Source organism: Ovis aries, chromosome 14 (genome assembly GCF_016772045.2).
Source record: "Ovis aries strain OAR_USU_Benz2616 breed Rambouillet chromosome 14, ARS-UI_Ramb_v3.0, whole genome shotgun sequence".
Lineage (NCBI taxonomy): Eukaryota > Metazoa > Chordata > Mammalia > Artiodactyla > Bovidae > Ovis > Ovis aries.
Window position 1 is genome coordinate 42,406,592 of NC_056067.1, and position 19,882 is coordinate 42,426,473.

General features: G+C 41.9%; 1 protein-coding gene across 7 annotated transcripts in view; it reads left to right on the plus strand.

The window, feature by feature from the left end:
- The first annotated feature begins 213 nt into the window (after window positions 1-213).
- The window catches only part of DPY19L3 (dpy-19 like C-mannosyltransferase 3), an 81,103-nt gene continuing 61,434 nt past the window's right edge, over window positions 214-19,882 (plus strand). For 2 of the 7 annotated variants that reach the window (XM_015100545.3, XM_042231929.1), the window contains exons 1-3: window positions 214-430; window positions 2,145-2,286; window positions 5,392-5,525. In XM_015100545.3, coding sequence (XP_014956031.1) covers window positions 2,184-2,286; window positions 5,392-5,525 — 237 coding nt within the window. In that variant the 5' untranslated portion in view covers window positions 214-430; window positions 2,145-2,183. Of the gene's footprint in view, window positions 431-603; window positions 1,160-2,144; window positions 2,287-5,391; window positions 5,526-19,882 lie in introns of those variants that run through there. The other 5 variants (XM_012190103.5, XM_060398024.1, XM_060398023.1 and 2 more) reach the window with 4 other exon arrangements.

Here is a 19,882-nt window from a genome sequence, read left to right on the forward strand (position 1 = left end):
GCGGTCTGCAGCACGAGTCCAGCGCCCTTCCGGGATCCCGCGTGCCGCGGAGGTAGCTGCACCCCGCAGGCTGGGACGTTTCGAAGACCGGAAGTGCGCTGCTTCCTTCCGGCCGGCGCTGCACGAGACGGGGTGGGGCGTCCCGGGAGGGGGCGGGGGCCCGCGCTGACGGACGGCTCCCGGGACCTATGGGCGCGGCGGCAGCGGCCCAGCCTCCCCGGCGCGCCCCCTCCCCGGGGCGGCAGACGCCCCCCAGCCCCCCATTTCCAGGGTGCTGCACAAGGCTCCGCGGCTGCGGGGTCCAGGCCGTACCCCCGGCGCGTTGCAGGCCGTGGTGAGGCCCCCGCACCCGCGACCCTCTGCGCCCCCGGCCGGCCCGCCGCCTTCCTTCCCGGTCCCGAGCCGCGCGCGAGGACGGCTGAGGCTGCAGGTTTGTGGTTGCGTGTCGGGCCGCGGGCGGCGCGAAGGGACTGTCCGGCGGGCGGGCGGGTGGGTGGCGCTGCGCGTTTGCCTGGTGGTGTTCGGCCGGATCAGCCGCAAAGACCGAAAACCCACTGGCCGCCCCGCTCCGTCGCGCAGTCTGGGGGCGCGGCCCCGCCTCTCGTGGCGTCTTGGGGCACCCGATTTGGGACGGGTCGCCCCTTGTCCACCCGACGTGCGGGGCCGGGGGCAGTAACTCTGGAGAGAGCAAGTTTGCCGAGGGCGGGGCGCCTTCTCAGGCGACTTTTTGCTTTGGCCACGCGAGCGGAGGGAGGGCCCGGGTGGTCTCCGGCCTTGGCGGCCACGCCACTTCCTGGGTGAGTCCGGGCGAGTTATTGAACTTCTCCGGCCCCTCGGCCGCCGGCGGGGACCGCTGGTACTATAGGGTTGGGGTGCGGAGGTGAGCTGAACAACGTGCCCTGCAGCGCCCCGGATGTCCAGTACGCACTGGTCCTCCTAAGCAATGGAGGAAAAAAGCACCGTTGTCGTTTCCCTTTTTAATCATTAAGATAGCTTGTAATTTGATGGGGAAACTTTTGTTCCATGGGTTCATGCAATTATCACACATAGTTGACACAAACATTTCTTGCCGTCTATCCTAATATGTTACAGTGTATCAGTTGTGGGGTTTTTCACAACTCCGCTCGGAGCCTCTTTCTGAGCGTGACTCTAGGATGAGGTAAGTTGGGGATAAGCTCATCTCTGAAGATACGACTTTTCCGACACTCCTTTTCTGTCTCGTTGCTCCAGATTCTCCATTTTCCGTGTTTGCACCGAAGTCTGTTTTGCCTCTCAGGTTTTTTTGCTGGTTTGAATGAATGAATTGCATAATGTGGGATGATGTGTTCTTTTCAATAGAGCAACTTGTTTACTTTTAGGAATTAATAAATTGTCCCAACAATCATGTCCGGCGGCAGGTCATAGTTGATAAATAATTAGTTAAGGCTGTTCGTCGGAGGAGTGACGCAAGATGTTCTGGGGGAAGGTAGCCAGCTTACTCACTGCCAGCACTCCCCCGCCTCCCACTTGCTGCTTCCAAACCAGGCTCCTGCTCCCTGCTGGCACTCCCACTGTTGCTCCCTGGCGGAGCAGCTGCCCTGATTGGCACACCCCCGCTGCCATCACCGCCCAGGCATATTCCTAAAGCTTCCAGAGTGGATTGTTTGAAGGAACACAGGTATCAGAATCCAGATACCTGAGACAAAACAGTATTTCAGTTCTTCAAAATCAGGCTATCAACAATCAACAGATTCTACTTAATACCATTTCCATGGAAGCTGCCTAATTATGTGACAGATTGCATGATGACTGCTATAACTCAGAAAAGGGAAGGATCAGTAGGGGTCGGTGCATCCCAGGAAAAGAAGACTTCCTAGAAGAAGGGCAGGGGTTTGTCTGTGATGCTCACCTGTATTCCTAACTCTTGGCAGTGCCTGCCATAGAACAGGCACTTTATAAATGTGGTTGTGTTAAAGAAATATTTGTGTTGTGTCTTGAGAGTAGCTTTGAATGCTAGTTAAGGTTTGGATGGGAAAATGGGAGGGCATGGTAAGCATGGGAAAATGGCTCAGGTAAAGTCTCTAAAACACAGATGAGCACTAGGGTGTATTTGCTAGAGAGGGTACTCGCATGTGGCTGGTGGTTTACTTCTGTGTTGTTTGTAGGAGTGGTTGGAAGAACAATGCGTGTGAGTCTTTGACGCCATGATATCCATCAGGCAAAGAAAAGGAATACAAACCACAGAAGTTTCTGAGGATTACACGGCACAAGAAGAAAATGCGAAGTTGGAAGATAAATTGCCATCTAGTATGTGATTTAAATTAAAGCAGCATTTTGGATTGTTTTTTGTCTGCATATTGAAATAATCACTCTCTAACAGGAACAAAATGTGGAGAGACCTAATAGTTGAAGAAACTTGTTCTATTACCTGAGGGTTCTACAGATGATTTGATTGCAATCTGATAATATTCATTTTACAGTTATGCGTAGAATCCTTTGCTTCTCAGGTGTCTGTTCAGTATGATTATGCCAACCTGATCTCTTGATGTTCAGGGTAGTACTTTTTCCCACTGTTCAGATTTTAGTCTAGTTCTTATTTTTCTGGTTTGTGTATGCTGTTAACAGTAGACAGCCTTAACTTGGGTGAGTTTCTCAGTTCATTAAAGTATTGAAAGATGAATAAAAACATTTTTTAATTTTCAGTCAAATTTCTGAATATTTTTTCTTTACCTTTTTGGGGGGTGGAGAGGGAAGTGGTCAGAATTTGGTAAATTGTTTATACAATGTTGAAGACTTTTGCTAAGCCATGCATCAAATGGCATTAATTGCCAACCTTTTGCTTCCTGAGTTGCTTTCTTAGACTAAGCATATCAGGATTTTTAAAAGTAGGCATGAAAAAGTCCATGTCCATCAGCCATTTTGGATATGACTGAGTTTATGTCAACTGTAGCTAGAGCTAGTAAAGTAATTTGGGGGTAGCAGTTTTATAAAATAAACAGTCTGTGTTGAGCAGTCATGCCACTCAGCTGTTAGTAAACTGAGACAATGCAGAGTACTCTCTGAAAATCTTACCCAAATACAAGTTCAAGTTTGTCCTTTTAAATTTTTGCCAAAAGTTTTACTTTCATTTTAGGTTGGAAGGATTCGTTAACAAAAGAAAACACTTGTCACACACAATAAACAATTTCAGCATTTAATAGAGGATTATTTGACTTAATTTCAATATACAATCATTAAAAAAAGATAAATGGAAACAATAGAGAAAAGTAACAGCACACATGTCACCAAATTGGGCTGACCCACATCCAGTCTTAAACAGTGCTGGGCAGGCCCTCCTTAATAGCAAATCTGGACTCTCAGTTGGGGAAGGATCCTGGGTGGTGTGTGTCCCCGCAACAGGCAAGATTTGAGACTGCAGGTAGAAAGACTCCCACTTATAATCCCGGGGCTTCCCTCACAGCTCAGTTGGCAGAGAATCCGCCTGCAATGCAGGAGACCCCGGTTCAATTCCTCAGTTGGGACGATCCCCTGGAGAAGGAATAGGCTACCCACTCCAGTATTCTTGGGCTTCCCTGGTGGTTCAGCTGGTGAAGAATCTGCCTACAATGCTAGAGACCTGGGTTTGATCCCTGGGTTGGGAAGATCCCCTGGAGAAAGGAAAGGCTACCCACTCCAGGATTCTGGCCTGGAGAATTCCACAGATTATACAGTCCATGGAGTCCCAAAAGATTGGACACAACTGAGCAACTTTCACTTTCACTTTTCACTTTCATCTATAATCCCAGGTCACAAACTGATATCATCATTAGTTTGCACACAAAAATGAAGCTCTGGTTTTTCTTTAACTTTCATAATGCTGTTTGTTTCACCTTGTGAGTCACAAGATTTCTTAGACCCTGGGGGACTGGCCAGACCTCCAGGGCCCCCAAAATTTCAGGACACACGCCCATTCTTATCTAAAGTGCTACCTGACTTGCTGTACTTGCAGGCAGGCACAGAATATAGGGCAGTGTCCAGGAAGGTCAGAAGCAGGTCAGAGACCTGCTCTCCTGCTTCTGAAGCCTGAGCAAGATTTCCTCCATTTTAGTTTCCCTAACATTAAATTAAAACACAGCTTTGAGAATTGTTCATTCTACCAAAGCAGTATTTATGTCAGAAAAAAACAAAAGCAAAAAGGAAGGAACAGATATTCCCAGAAACCCACTCATCCTGAGATTACCACTTATGGCCCTTTGATTACCTCACAATCTGCGTGTTGTTCTCTGTACATATATACCTACAAGCATTCAGATGTGGTTTTGCAAAACTCAGATCCTACATGCTATTGTGTAACTTGCTGTCTTTTTCCTATTATGATATATATGAACATACATCAGTCAGTGTATTTTTTAAATTTGTCAGTGTTTAGTCACTGCGTAACTATGGCATAATTTCTTTAATTTCTTATTTAATATTTAGATGATTTTTAACCTTTTACCTATACGAACTGAACTGTGATAAATATCCTTGTGGCCAAATGTTTTGTTTAAAACTTTTTATTTAGGGCATATGCCTAGATTTAGAATTATTGTTCAAACAGTGGCTTTTACTTCCTATTGCCATGTTGCAGTGCAGAAAGGTATCAATTTATTCTAACACCAGCATTGTTTTTAAAATGTCTTTTTTTGTGTTGTGTGTACATACCAAAACAGAATACTAAACATTTTTAAGCTATCGGATTACCCAGTATTGTAAAGTTATAGCTCTTTGTTTTGATTTCCATTTCTTTAATACTAGCCTTTTTTTTCTATTAATTTTATGGGCCATTTTTTCTTTTGTGCATTGCCTATTCATATCCTTAATCAATTTCCTACTGGAATATTCATTGTTCTATTATCTTGAAAGTATACTATATTAAGAATAGTTAACCTTTCTTATATGTACTATAAATATGTTTCCTAGTTTATACACCCTTTAACTTTAGTGTGATGGATTTTTTCCTATGGATTTTAAAATTTTAATCAAATTTTGGGGTAGCTTTTAATGAAAAAACCATACATTTTAAGTAGATCATCTTAAAAGACTGTTTATATTTTAACTATAACACATTTATTCTTCCATTTAAGAAACCGTAGCTAGACTAAGTCAAACATCGGTCCTAGGTTTTAAGGTGAATAAGATTGTGTGCTCGTCTTGACAAAGTTCACATTCTAGTTGGCAAAATGACCAAATGAACAGTTAGATACAGTGGTGGGAAAAGCTATAATAAAAGTATAGAAAGATCTGTGGAATCACAGAAAGGAGCCCTTAACAGGGAAAAATTCTCCAATGACAGGCAGCTGGAACTTAGCATGCTTGACAGTCTGAAATAGAACTTTACCTGCTAAACCCCTTACTGATTTGGTTTTTCATCTGTTTTATTTTTTCTAAAAGGTTGTACCAGTAGAAGATTATGGAAGATTCTGTCATTTACAGTTGGCGGAACTGTTGCCCTGTGCATTGGGCTGCTAACGTCTGTCTACCTGGCCACTTTACATGAGAATGATTTGTGGTTTTCTAATATTAAGGTATGAACATTGTATGATTTACCCATCAATGTCTCCAGTAGCTAGTTAGCCGTTTAGATGTATGACCAAGACAGTTCCATTTTGCCATAAAGAATTCAGGCTCTTACACTTGGATGCAGAGTAAAATGACTTCTGTTAATTTAAAATAACATCAGAAGTTTTGTAGTCGAATGAGTTTCCCCATTTTCATTAACTTATTCCGATCATGTATCAGTTACTCTAAACCAGTATTTTTCAAACTGTAGATTGTGAAATTGGTGTAGTAGGTCATGAGTAACATTTTTCTTAATGAAATCAGATACAGGAGAATATAGTCACATAGTAAGGTTGATAATTATTTGTGAAACTTTTAACTATATGTATGTATATACAGAACGGGTCACATTATAATTTTTTTCTGTTAGGTATAGAAAAAAAGGGGGATGGGGAGAAAGAAAGAAAGCCAAAGCAACTATTCTAAACCAAGGAGTTTTAATCTGGCTCCATAGATGACCTTGATGTGGTATACCTTTCTAAAAGTATATGCAAAAGATTGGGGGAAGCTATAAATGTCATCAGATTTTCAGGAGGGTCTGTGATTCTTTAAACACCAGTTTTCTTGGTGTCTTTCTCTCTCTCTCAACATTTCTATACATCCTTCGATTTGGCTTTAGTTCAGAGCAAGGATATCACTTAAAAGGAAACTTAACATGTTGCCAGTGTTTTTCGTCCAAATGTAGCTTGCTTTTCATCCAAAAATGTCATGATCTTTGACCTTATTTCCCACCATGACTTCTAATGACTAGTTTGGTTATGAAGGTAAAATTGACTTTCACAAGCAAAGTTTATTGTCTGTGAGAATATTCAAAAGCATCTTTGCAGAATATAAAGACAGTGTCTAGTGTTTTCCAGAATATTTGGAGCTTCAGTTCCATTATTGGAACGAGTCTCCAAAGGAGACTACTTTGAATGACAAGTTTTATTTTTATGAATAATGTCTATTATGTTTATTTTTTTAAACCTGTCATATTACTTTATAGGTACAGCAAGTATCTATGTATCTATCTTTTTACAAATGATCATGGTACCAAAGAATAATAATTCTTATCTTTCAATGATGCTTGGTAGTTTTTCTTGTCAAGAAAAATTTTACTCACCTATGTCTTTTTAAAATGGAGTGCCTGTAAATAGATTCCCTGGAGACAAGAAATTTAAAACTTATTTAACACGAGTATTTTGAATAAAGCAGGAAATTTCCCCTAGGTGGGCGTAAAGCCAAAATTAAATGCTAGGAGCTGTGTAGCAGGTAACAGGTGAAAGAGATCACATAATTTTTAAATGTAAGTTTAGTTCTTTAATTTAAAGCTGATAAGTGGCCTTACTAATATACCCCCTCATCAAGAAGCCTGAGGAAAAGGCCAGGTCATGTAGGGCTTTGTGGACTGGGCAGGAATTGGAGAGAAATGGACCGAGACAGAGTCAGAAGGATGTAATGATTGATCGTTTGTGTGGAGGACGATTGAGGAGGAGGAATCATCAGTGAAGACCTTTCTCCTGTTAGCAGAAGACAGATGGGTGGATCTTCATTCACTGTGATCATGAACCCTAGGAGAAGAGAAGGTCTGGAGGGGGCAGTAACATCTGACCAACGACCTGGAGTTAAGCCACTCTTGACAGGTTGATGGCACGGTCCTCCCCAAAACAGCCCCTCACTTCAGACACCAGTCACAACCTTGGGGGTCCCCCAGCTACTCTCACTTATGCCCAACTGGCCATACATACTCAGATGACAGAACTCAGGGAAGCTCTATACGTGTTTGCAGTTTTATTATAGAACTAGGATACAAACCAGAACCAGCCAAACGGAGAGGCGCATCCAGCTGGCCGGGAGGACCTGAGACTCAACGTCTGCATTGTCCCATCTCCCAGAGTCAGGACATGACTGTCACGTTCTTGTGTGGCAATGTATAGAGTATTGCCAGCCAGCAAAATTTCCCTGAGCTCTGGTGTTGAGAGTTTTTACTGAGGTTTCATTGCGTATGCATTATTAATTAAATCATTGACCACGGGTCGCACTCAATCTCCAGCCCCTCTTCACTCCCCAGATGTTGGTCTGATATCTGCTGGCTCAATGCCCCAAGCCTCTGATGATATGGCTGGACTTTCTGCCTTGACCAGCTCCCATCCTGAATCATCTCCTTAGCGAAAACGGTCTAGGGGTCCACCCTGAGTCACTTGTTAACACAAGCTAGCAGATGTGGGCCGAGGAGCCCACCGTGAATAACAAAGATACTCTTGTCACAGGGAAGTTCCAGGGTTCATTGGCTGCCCGCAGGAACGGGGGACAAAGGGCAACCAAGTCCTTTATTATATAGGAGTCAGTAAGGCAAGAAATGAGGAGTCTGGGTTTGGATACATTGTGAGTCACTTTCAAAACAATCCAAGTAAAGACCTAGAGTAAAGGAAGCTGGATTTACGGACCTGAAGGCAGGGATTCCATCTGTGTTGGAAACAGACTCTTTGATGTTACCAGCTTGTGGCTGTGTGGGCAAGATTGTTTGGGGAGTTAGTAGGGTGAGAAAAGAAAGAGACCCTACGCTAGATTCTGGCTGCGCCTCACGTGGCATCTGGGAGAAGCCGTGAAAGAGGCCCATCCTCTGACAGGTTTCTCCCTCTCACCGTCAGCCACCACCCCCAGCCCCTCAAGCTTAAAACTGAGCCAGAGTCTTCATGCATTTTTTTTCTTGGTCTCTATTCAACCTCTCTCTCTTTTTCTCCCCCATGTCGCAAGAGGAGTCCTGAGATTTTGTAATCATTTCTCAAACCAGATTACAGGCATTGGTTTATTTTTCATCTTCGAACCATCTAAACCCAGTGATCTGCAGAGCTCTGCACTGAAGGAAATGATCTAAACCCGCACTGTCCTGTACAGTAGCTGCCAGCCAGGTGTAGCGATTGAATGTTGGAAATGTGGCTAATGCAACACAGGAATTGCACTTCAAATTTTACTTAAATTGAACTTTAAAGTATGTATACATTTTCTGTGAATAAACCAATGACAGTTCTAGCCATTATTGATCAGTGATTTACTTAGCCAAAGGAGAAGCTCGTTTTCAGAGTTTATACCTAGATTTATTCCATTTCATCACTTTCATCTTGGGGGATTATGGAAATATTTGAGATGTGTAAATCTGTTTTCCTCTTTTTTATTTGTGAGTTATAACTTACCAAAATTACTAGGCTACTTTTTTATGAAAATTCTTTGCTCTTTTGAATTAGTTGTAATTATTCAGAGAGTATGCTGCTGTTGCTGCTACTAAGTCACTTCAGTCGTGACCGACTCTGTGCGACCCCATAGACGGCAGCCCACCAGGCTCCCCCGTCCCTTGGATTCTCCAGGCAAGAACACTGGAGTGGGTTGCCATTTGCTTCTCCAATGCAGGAAAGTGAAAAGTGAAAGTGAAGTCGCTCAGTCGTGTCCAACTCTTAGCTACCCCATGGACTGCAGCCTACCAGGCTCCTCTGTCCATAGGATTTTCCAGGCAAGAGTACTGGAGTGGGGTGCCATTGCCTTCTCCTTCAGAGAGTATAGATATTGCTAATAAAATAGACTAACCACACATTCAGTTTATGCATTCAAAGTAATTTTTTTAATGATCATAGCAATGTTAGAATTTAAAATGTGGGAAACTCTGGAACAGAGGAACTGGAGAGCTGAAAAGGAGAAAATGTTGGTTTAAATGGTCCTAGAAAATGTGTATGTAGTATCCTTTCCTAGCATATTTCTTTAATTAAAAAGTCATTTTCAGAGTATAAGAGCTTTTTTCAGATAACCTTAATTGAATGTCTGCTATGTGCTAGACCCTGTTTTAGGTGCATTTTACACATATTTTATTTAATCTGGCTGTTTCCAAAGCCCAAGCATTTTAACTCTAACTTGTCCTTTAAATGCAACGGGTTTGTTTGTTTTTTTTTTTCTGCTCTATATTATTAAAAAAAAAAACAAACTAAGAGAATTTAAAGCCCATACTCTTACTTGCTGTGCTCCGCTCACAGTGACCTGCACATCATCAGTGCTGAGTAGCCAGTGCTCTTTTGGAGCAGGGTCAGCCTCTAGGGGTGAGGGAGTGGTGTAGCCTAGGGACAACTGGCTGCTGCAGAGAATCTGGTTGGAACTAGAGCCGAAGGGTGCAGCCTTCGGAGCTTGCCTTCAAGGTTAGTGCATGGCTAGCAATGGCAAATGGGGAGCCATTAATTGCATTTTTAATAATTTGTGTTTAGTAGGTGCTAAAGTAAATATCTGTATGGTCTTGTTTGTTTTTGTTTTTTGAACATGTATTTTTTTTAATTGCACAAACTATACTGTGATAACAACAAAAACTTTTTCAATGAAAAACATTGCTCGGTATTTATTACCTTTAACAGAAGATAGTTTTCATTTTCCCTTCCATTCTTCTTCATCTTGTATCTGTATATGTATTTTACTTATTTATGACTTCAATATAGGTAGTTTTTATAATGATCATATGCTTTTCAATATACAATTGTATATTTTCACAAACAATTATTATGTAAATAATGATAGCTATATAATTTAATCATTTTGGCATTTTTATACCCTGGTCATTTCACTGTTTCCTTGTTCCCCAATTTGTGGTAGATTGTTCTGACTGTGTGGTTAGACCCCTAAAATTGCTTACTTCTCATTTTAAAGTGGCAGGATAAAGATGTTAGTGCTCTTACTTTTTTTTTTAGAATTACTTCAGAGCAATTGAGGAAATGAAAAATAGTCAAATTCCTTCTCTGATGAAACTAGAGAGTCCTGTAATCTGGAATCGCAATATATGAGGAAGGGCTGCCAAATCCAGTGAAACTCCTGGAAGTGTAGAAAGATGCTGAGAGAGGAATCTCAAAGCTGCAGATTTTAGAAAAACCTGTCAAAGTTTAGTCCTCCAAACTCACTGGCATATCCTGAGCTGGGGGCCGTACTGGCTAATGGGACTGGATGTAAGGAGAAATGACAGAAGCTTTCCTGGAGACACTCTGATGTGAAAGAGAAACAAGATAGACAGGCTGAAAGGCGTCACAGAAACACACCATTTTTACCAAAGTTAAGAAGTTTAAGAAGACCAGGATAAAGAGAGAAAACTTGCATTTTCAACAGCCCCGAAGCCGCCAATCTCTGTTCACTAAAATGAGGAAAAGACTAAAACCTCACTCTGTAATCCACTCTGAAGCACCAGAAAAATTCTTGCAGGCATAAGTTATGGCCCAGGCCTCTCCCCTGCGTGAACTTCCGACATGTAGCTGATTGGGTAAGAACTTGCCACATTCAGAAATGACTTAATACTCAAAAAGGAGCTAGTACAGGATCTGTACAAGGATACTGCAAGAAAAAAGGGAAGAGAAAAACATGAACAAACGATACAGAAAACTTCTACAGCAGAGACAAGAAGGTTCTAGCCAGTCATGTCACACTGAAAAGCAAGCAGAGTGCAGTGTTTGCCACTGCAGAAGGTGAATGCAGGTTAGAGATATAGCAAGGTATATGCCGTCTTTAAGGAGAAGCAGGAAGATGACAAAAGGAAACGAAACTTGAGCTGATAGAAGCTAGTCAATAAATAGAATATTTAAAGGCATAATCATAATAGATAGAACTCTTGACTACAGGAGGCCAGAACCTGCAGAAAGCACAGAGAGAGAAATGTTGGACAGGACTGATTCAACAAAATCAAATTAGTAAAGTTAAAATATCGAAAAGAAGTGACAGCTGAGAAAAACAGCAGCAAGACTGCACAATTTGCGTCCCAAAGGAACCAAAACCATGAAACAGGAAAAGAAAAAGCAGTTTAAATGTGTAATTCAAGAAAACTTTCCAAAAATAAAAGAAGACTTGAATACAAATTGAACAGGCACAGTGGGTCCCAGGAAGATTTGGCCTAGAAAAGTGATTAGCAAGTTGTAGTTATGAAACTGGTGTACTTGAGTAGTAAACAACTTTTTGTCATCCAGACAGAAACATCAAGTTACGTACAATAGGAGACAAAGATCAACCTGGCTTCAAAGTTTTCCATAGTAACATCTAGTGCTCCAAGACCACGAACGATGTCTAAGAGAGTGATTTACATATTTTAACCTAAATAGGAAAAGGAGTATGTCAAGGCTCTATATTGTCACCCTGCTTATTTAACTTCTATGCAGAGTACATCATGAGAAACACTGGGCTGGAAGAAGCACAAGCTGGAATCAAGAGTGCCGGGAGAAATATCAATAACCTCAGATATGTAGATGACACCACACTTATGGCAGAAAGTGAAGAGGAACTATAAAACCTCTTGATGATAGTGAAAGAGGAGAGTGAAAAAGTTGGCTTAAAGCTCAACCTTCAGAAAACTAAGATCATGGCATCTGGTCCCATCACTTCATGGGAATTAGATGGGGAAACAGTGGCTGACTTTATTTTTGGGGATTCCAAAATCACTGCAGATGGTGATTGCAGTCATGAAATTGAAAGACGCTTACTCCTTGGAAGGAAAGTTATGACCAGCCTAGATAGCATATTCAAAAGCAGAGACATTACTGTGCCAACAAAGGTCCGTCTAGTCAAGGCTATGATTCTTCCAGTGGTCATGTATGGATGTGAGAGTTGAACTGTGAAGAAGGCTGAGCACCGAAGAATTGATGCTTTTGAACTGTGGTGTTGGAGATGACTCTTGAGAGTCCCTTGGACTACAAGGAGATCCACCCAGTCCATTCTAAAGAAGATTGTCCCTGGGTGTTCTTTGGAAGGACTGATGCTAAAGCTGAAACTCCAGTGCTTTGGCCACCTCGTGTGAAGAGTTGACCCATTGGAAAAGTCTGATGCTGGGAGGGATTTGGGGCAGGAGGAGAAGGGGACAACAGAGGATGAGATGGCTGGATGGCATCACTGACTCGGTGGATGTGAGTCTGAGTGAACTCCGGGTGTTGATGATGGACAGGGAGGCCTGGCATGCTGCAGTTCATGGGGTCACAAAGAGTAGGATGCGACTGAGCGAACTCCATCATATATAAGACACGATACAGATTTTTTTGACTCTGAGAAACATGTATTTTTAATAACACTTGGAGAAGTTGGTAGAGAAAAACTTTATCCTGTCAAGAGATAAAAGGCAAAACAGGGATAGAAAAATTGTCAGTGAAGTTCAAACTTATTTAACTCTAGGACTAAGACTAAATAGTTACAGAACAAAACATACGTGAACAGTGGGAATGAATTGAGTCACTCAGTCATGTCTGACTCTTTATGACCCTATGAACTATACAATCCATGGAATTCTCCAGACCAGAATGCTGGAGTGGGTAGCTCTTTCCTTCTCCAGGGGGTCTTCCCAACCAAGGGATTGAACCCAGGTCTCCCGCATTGCAGGTGGATTCTTTACCAGCTGAGCCACCAGGGAAGCCCATGAACAATGTAATAACATGTAATAATGTTATTCTATAATAGTAACACACCACAGTGTAATAATAACATAATAGCACAAATTAGAAGAGGAATTGGAAAGAGAAGGTAAAAGAAGGTGGAGGTATCCTGATGTATCTTTTATAGCTAGAATTCAAAGTTTTAACTAAAAATCATGTCCAGAAACAGACACACAGTATATATAAAAGAACATTCCAAGAAAAATATCAAGTAAAATTGGCAGAGAAATAATGAACTTCATAATAAGATTGTCATTACTCCTTATAGGAAGTAAGTGGATACTATCCATAGAGGTAAAGAAGTTATCCTCTGAGGTTATAAAGAAAGGTAACCCCTAGAACAAAAACATAAACCATCCAAGTTAAAGACACATGTACACACATGCAGCCCCACACACACATAGAAACAAGCAGACCAATCATGTAGCGAAAGATTTGTTCTGTTGCTGCTGCTGCTAAGTCGCTTCAGTCGCGTCCAACTCTGTGCAGTCCCGTAGATGGAAGCCAGCCAGCGAGGCTCCCCCATCCCTGGGGTTCTAAGCAGCAAAAAGCATGATACAAAATGTATTAACATAACTATATCCAAATGTTTTTGTTTAAATAATTGTCAATGGGTTTTACTCATCTGATAAAAACTCTGGATCATAAAGCAAAATCCAAATCACATCATATATGCATATTATCCTCCCAAAACAAAGTTACTTAGAGGGATTAGACCAAAGGTGAAGGTGAAGGTAAAGTCGCTCAGTCGTGTCCGACTCTTTGCGACCCCATGGACTGTAGCCTACCAGGCTCCTCCGTCCATGGGATTCTCCAGGAGAGAATACTGGAGTGGGTTGCCATTTCCTTCTCCAGGGGATCTTCCCGACCCAGGGATCGAACCCAGGTCTCCCGCATTGGAGGCAGACGCTTTAACCTCTGAGCCACCAGGGAAGCCCATAGACCAAAAGTGTAGATAAAGACTTAATAAATGCAAAAGGGGGAAAGAAAGTCTCTGACAAAAAATTTTATTCACTGAAGCAAAGAAGGTGAATGTGGTATAACCTAAATCAAATCCCTTACGATTATACAGTGGAAGTGACAAATAGATTCAAGCGGTTAGATCTGATAGAGAGCTTGAAGAACAATGGATATTGTATAGGAGGCAGTGATCAAGATTGTCCCCAAGAAAAAGAAATGCAAAAAGGCAAAATGGTTGTCTGAGGAGGGCTTACAAATAGCTGAGAAAAGAGAAGCTAAAGGCAAAGGAGAAGGAAAGCTATGCCCATCTGAATGCAGATTTCCAAAGAATAGCAAGGTATGATAAGAAAGCCTTCTTCAGTGATCAATGCAAAGAAATAGAGGAAAACAATAGAATGGGGAAGACTAGAGACCTCTTCAAGAAAATTAGAGGTACCAAGGGAACACTTCATGCAAAGATGGGCTCGATAAAGGACAGACATGGTATGGACCTAATAGAAGCAGAAGATACTAAGAAAAGGTGGCAAGAATACACAAAAGAACTATACAAAAAAGATCTTAATGACACTGGAAACAGTGTCAGACTTTATTTTTGGGGGCTCCATTATCATTGCAGATGGTGACTGCAGCCATGAAATTAAAAGACACTTACTCCTTGGAAGAAAAGTTATGACCAACCTAGATAGCATATTCAAAAGCAGAGATATTACTTTGCCGACTAAGGTCCGTCTCTTCAAGGCTATGGTTTCTCCAGTAGTCATGTATGGATGTGAGAGTCAGACTGTGAAGAAGGCTGAGCGCCGAAGAATGGATGCGTTTGAACTGTGGTGTTGGAGAAGACTCTTGAGAGTCCCTTGGACTGCAAGGAGATCCAACCAGTCCATTCTGAAGGAGATCAACCCTGGGATTTCTTTGGAGGGAATGATGCAAAAGCTGAAACGCCAGTACTTACGCCACCTCATGCGAAGAGTTGACTCATTGGAAAAGACTCTGATGCTGGGAGGTATTTGGGGCAAGAGGAGAAGGGGACAACAGAGGATGAGATGGCTGGATGGCATCACTGACTCGGTGGATGTGAGTCTGAGTGAACTCCGGGAGTTGGTGATGGACAGGGAGGCCTGGCGTGCTGCGATTCATGGGGTCGCAAAGAGTCGGACATGACTGAGCGACTGACCCAGATAATCCCGATGGTGTGATCACTCACCTTGAGCCAGACATCCTGGATTGTGAAGTCAAGTGGACCTTAGGAAGCATCACTATGAACAAAGCTAGTGGAGGTGATGGAATTCCATCTGAGCTATTTCAAGTCTTAAAACATGATGCTGTGAAAATGCTGCACTTAATATGCCAGCAAATTTGGAAAACTCAGCAGTGGCCAGAGGACTGAAAAAGGTCAGTTTTCATTCCAATCCCAAAGAAAGGCAATGCCAAAGAATGTTCAGACTACCACATAATTGCACTCATCTCCCACGCTAGCAAAGTAATGCTCAGAATTCTCCAACCAAGGCCTCAACAGTACGTGAACCAAGAACTTCCAGATATACAAACTGGATTTAGAAAATGCAGAGGAACCAGAGATCAAATTGCCAACATCTGTTGGATCATTGAAAAAGCAAGAGAGTTCCAGAAAAACGTATGCTTTATTGACTACACCAAAGCCTTTGACTGTGTAGATCACAACAAACTGGAAAATTCTTCAATAGATGGGAATACCAGACCACCTTACCTGCCTCCTGAGAAATCTGTATGCAGGTCAAGAAGCAACAGTTAGAACCGGACATGGAAAAACAGGCTGGTTCCAAATTGGGAAAGGACTACGTCAAGGCTGTATATTGTCACCCTGCTTATTTAACTTATCATGAGAAATGCTAGGCTGGATGGAGCATAAGCTAGAATCAGGATTGCCGGGAGAAATATAAGTAACCTCATATGCAGATGATACCAACCTTATGAGAAAGTGAAGAGGAACTGAAGAGCCTCTTGATGAAATTGAAAGTGAAAAAGCTGGCTTAAAACTCAACATTCAAAAAACAAAGATTAGGGCATCTGGTCCCATTACGGCAAATAGTTGGGGAAACAGTGTCAGACTTTATTTTTCTGGGCTCCAAAATCACTGCAGATGATGACTGCAGCCATGAAATTAAAAGACACTTGCTCCTTGGAAGAAAAGCCATGACCAACCTAGACAGCATATTAAAAAGCAGAGATATTAGTTTGCTGACAAAGGTCTGTCTAGTCAAAGCTATGGTTTTTCCAGTAGTGATGTATGGATGAGAGTTGGACCATAAGGAAAGCTGAGCACCAAAGGATTGATGCTTTTGATCTGTGGTGTTGGAGAAGACTCCTGAGAGTCCTTTGAACTGCAAGGAGATCCAACCAGTCCATCCTAATGGAAATCAGTCCTAAATATCCATTGGAAGGACTGATGCTAAAGCTGAAGCTCCAATACTTGATGGGAAGTTCAGTTCAGTTCAGTCGCTCAGTCATGTCCAACTCTTTGCGACCCCATGAATTGCAGCACGCCAGGCCTCTCTGTCCATCACCAACTCCCAGAGTTCACTCAGACTCACGTCCATCGAGTCAGTGATGCCATCCAGCCATCTCATCCTCTCTCATCCCCTTCTCCTCCTGCCCCCAATCCCTCCCAGCATCAGAGTCTTTTCCAATGAGTCAACTCTTCGCATGAGGTGGCCAAAGTACTGGAGTTTCAGCTTTAGCATCATTACTTCCAAAGAAATCCCAGGGTTGATCTCCTTCAGAATGGACTGGTTGGATCTCCTTGCAGTCCAAGGGACTCTCAAGAGTCTTCTCCAACACCACAGTTCAAACGCATCCATTCTTCGGCGCTCAGCCTTCTTCGCAGTTCAACTCTCACATCCATGCATGACCACAGGAAAAACCATAGCCTTGACTAGACGGACCTTAGTCGGCAAAGTAATATCTCTGCTTTTGAATATGCTATCTAGGTTGGTCATAACTTTTCTTCCAAGGAGTAAGTGTCTTTTAATTTCATGGCTGCAGTCACCATCTGCAGTGATTTTGGAGCCCAAAAAAATAAAGTCTGACACTGTTTCCACTGTTTCCCCATCTATTTGCCATGAAGTGATGGAACCGGATGCCATGATCTTCGTTTTCTGAATGTTGAGCTTTAAGCCAACTTTTTCACTCTCTTTCACTTTCATCAAGAGGCTCTTTAGCACCTCTTCACTTTCTGCCATAAGGGTGGTGTCATCTGTATATCTGAGGTTATTGATATTTCTCCCGGCACTCTTGATTCCAGCTTGTGCTTCTTCCAGCCCAGCGTTTCTCATGATGTACTCTGCATAGAAGTTAAATAAGCAGGGTGACAATATACAGCCTTGACGTACTCCTTTTCCTATTTGGAACCAGTCTCTTGTTCCAGGTCCAGTTCTAAGTGTTACTTCCTGACCTGCATACAGATTTCTCAAGAGGCAGGTCAGGTGGTCTGGTATTCCCATCTCTTTCAGAATTTTCCTCAGTTTATTGTGATCCACACAGTCAAAGGCTTTGGCATAGTCAATAAAGCAGAAATAGATGTTTTTCTGGAACTCTCTTGCTTTTTCCGTGATCCAGTGGATGTTGGCAATTTGATCTTGGTTCCTCTGCCTTTTCTAAAACCAGCTTGAACATCAGGGAGTTCATGGTTCATGTATTGCTGAAGCCTGGCTTGGAGAATTTTAAGCATTACTTTACTAGCATGTGAGATGAGTGCAATTGTGCAGTAGTTAGAGCATTCTTTGGCATTGCCTGTCTTTGGAATTGGAGTGAAAACTGACCTTTTCCAGTCCTGTGGCCACTGCTGAGTTTTCCAAATTCGCTGGCGTATTGAGTGCAGCACTTTCACAGCATCATCTTTCAGGATTTGAAATAGCTCAACTGGAATTCCATCTCCTCCACTAGCATTGTTCATAGTGATGCTTTCTAAGGCCCACTTGACTTCACATTCCATGATGTCTGGCTCTAGATTAGTGATCACATCATCATGGTTAACTGGGTCATGAAGATCTTTTTTGTACAGTTCTTCTGTGTATTCTTGCCACCTCTTCTTGATATCTTCTGCTTCTGTTAGGTCCAGACCATTTCTGTCCTTTATCGAGCCCATCTTTGCATGAAATGTTCCCTTGGTATCTCTAATTTTCTTGAAGAGATCTCTAGTCTTTCCCATTCTGTTGTTTTCCTCTATTTCTTTGCATTGATCGCTGAAGAAGGCTTTCTTATCTCTTCTTGCTATTCTCTGGAACTCTGCATTCAGATGCTTATATTTGTCCCATTTGAAAAGATCCTGATGCTGGGTAAGATTGAAGGCAGGAGAAGGGGATGACAGAGGATGAGACGGTTGGATGGCATCATTGACTGGATGGGTATGAGTTTGAATAAGCTCCAGGAGTTGGTGATGGACAGGGAAGCCTGGTGTGCTGCAGTCCACGGAGTTACAAAGAGTCAGACACGACTGAGCAACTGAACTGAACTGAGGTAAAGAAGGACAGTGTTTCAGTGATAAACATACAAACTACAAATAGTACTATCTGTGTATCAAATAATCAAAATATTTACAAAGCAAAAACCACAGGAGATGCAAGAAGAATATAGAAATACATTAGTATTGAGTTTTAATTCTTTCCCATTCATAGAAAAGCATGAGAACAAAAATAAGTAAGGAGGAACCTCCCTGGTGGTCCAGTAGCTAGGAGTCCATGCTAGAGGGCCTGGGTTTGATCCCTGGTCAGGGAACTAGATTCCATATGCTGCAATTAAGACCTGGCACAGCAAAATAAATAAATATTTTTAAAAACAAGGGTATAAAGACCTACTAATATTGAGTATGATAGACCCAATCTATAAAGAGAGACTATACACTCATCTCCAGTTTCCACAGAACATTCACTAAAACATTGATACACTAAGCCATAATAAAAATCTCAGTCCAAAAATACAGAAATTATATGATAATATTCTCTAATGACAGTGTGATAGCACATAATCTTGGCTTGTTCCTGACTTTGGCAGAAAGGTCACAGTATCCCCTTTATTTAAATAAAGATTGGAGATAACTAATTAAAAAGAAAAATCAGTACCTTGAATTTTAAAAATAATCTTTGACCATGGGTAATTAAAACTGAACTTGTAGAAATTGCAAATGAAATCTAGAAAATATTGAAAACTATGTTTCAGAATTAATGCTGCTACTGCTGCTAAGTTGCTTCAGTTGTGTCCAACTCTGTGCGATCCCATAGACGGCAGCCTACCAGGCTCCCCCCTCCCTGGGATTCTCCAGGCAAGAATACTGGAGTGGGTTGCCATTTCCTTCTCCAATGCGTGAAAGTGAAGTCACTCAGTCGTGTCTGACTCTTAGTGACCCCATGGACTGCAGCCTACCAGGCTCCTCAGTCCATGGGGTTTTCCAGGCAAGAGTACTGGAGTGGGGTGCCATTGCCTTCTCCTTCAGAATTAATGAAATGAAGTATTATTCAGAAGAAAATTTACAGCTGAAAATACTTTCATTATGAAATAAGTGAATTATTCCACTTATGAGGTCTCACAACAGAAGGAAGGATAAAAGTATTAATAAGAGAAATTATCACCTCAAAAGTAAGAATAAGTCCATAAATGAATGGTTATTTGGGGAGTGAAAACGAAAGAAAGATAAAGATGTGGTAGGAAGTGAAAATACCCCAAAATTACAAAGATCATGAAATATGGTCACAGAGAAATAACCAAAAAGACCATGAAATAAGAAAGAGCCACATGATACTGTTTTGTTTGATTTTATGCAAGTTAGATGAGTGGGTAACATGGATGATTTTCTAGAAGAATATAAATGACCAAAATGGCCCCAGTAAACACAAATTATTTTCTGTACATGTGGTAGAGAAAACTTGAAACACACCTACATAATCCCCACCCCCAAAATACCAAATGCTGTTGATTTTATGAAG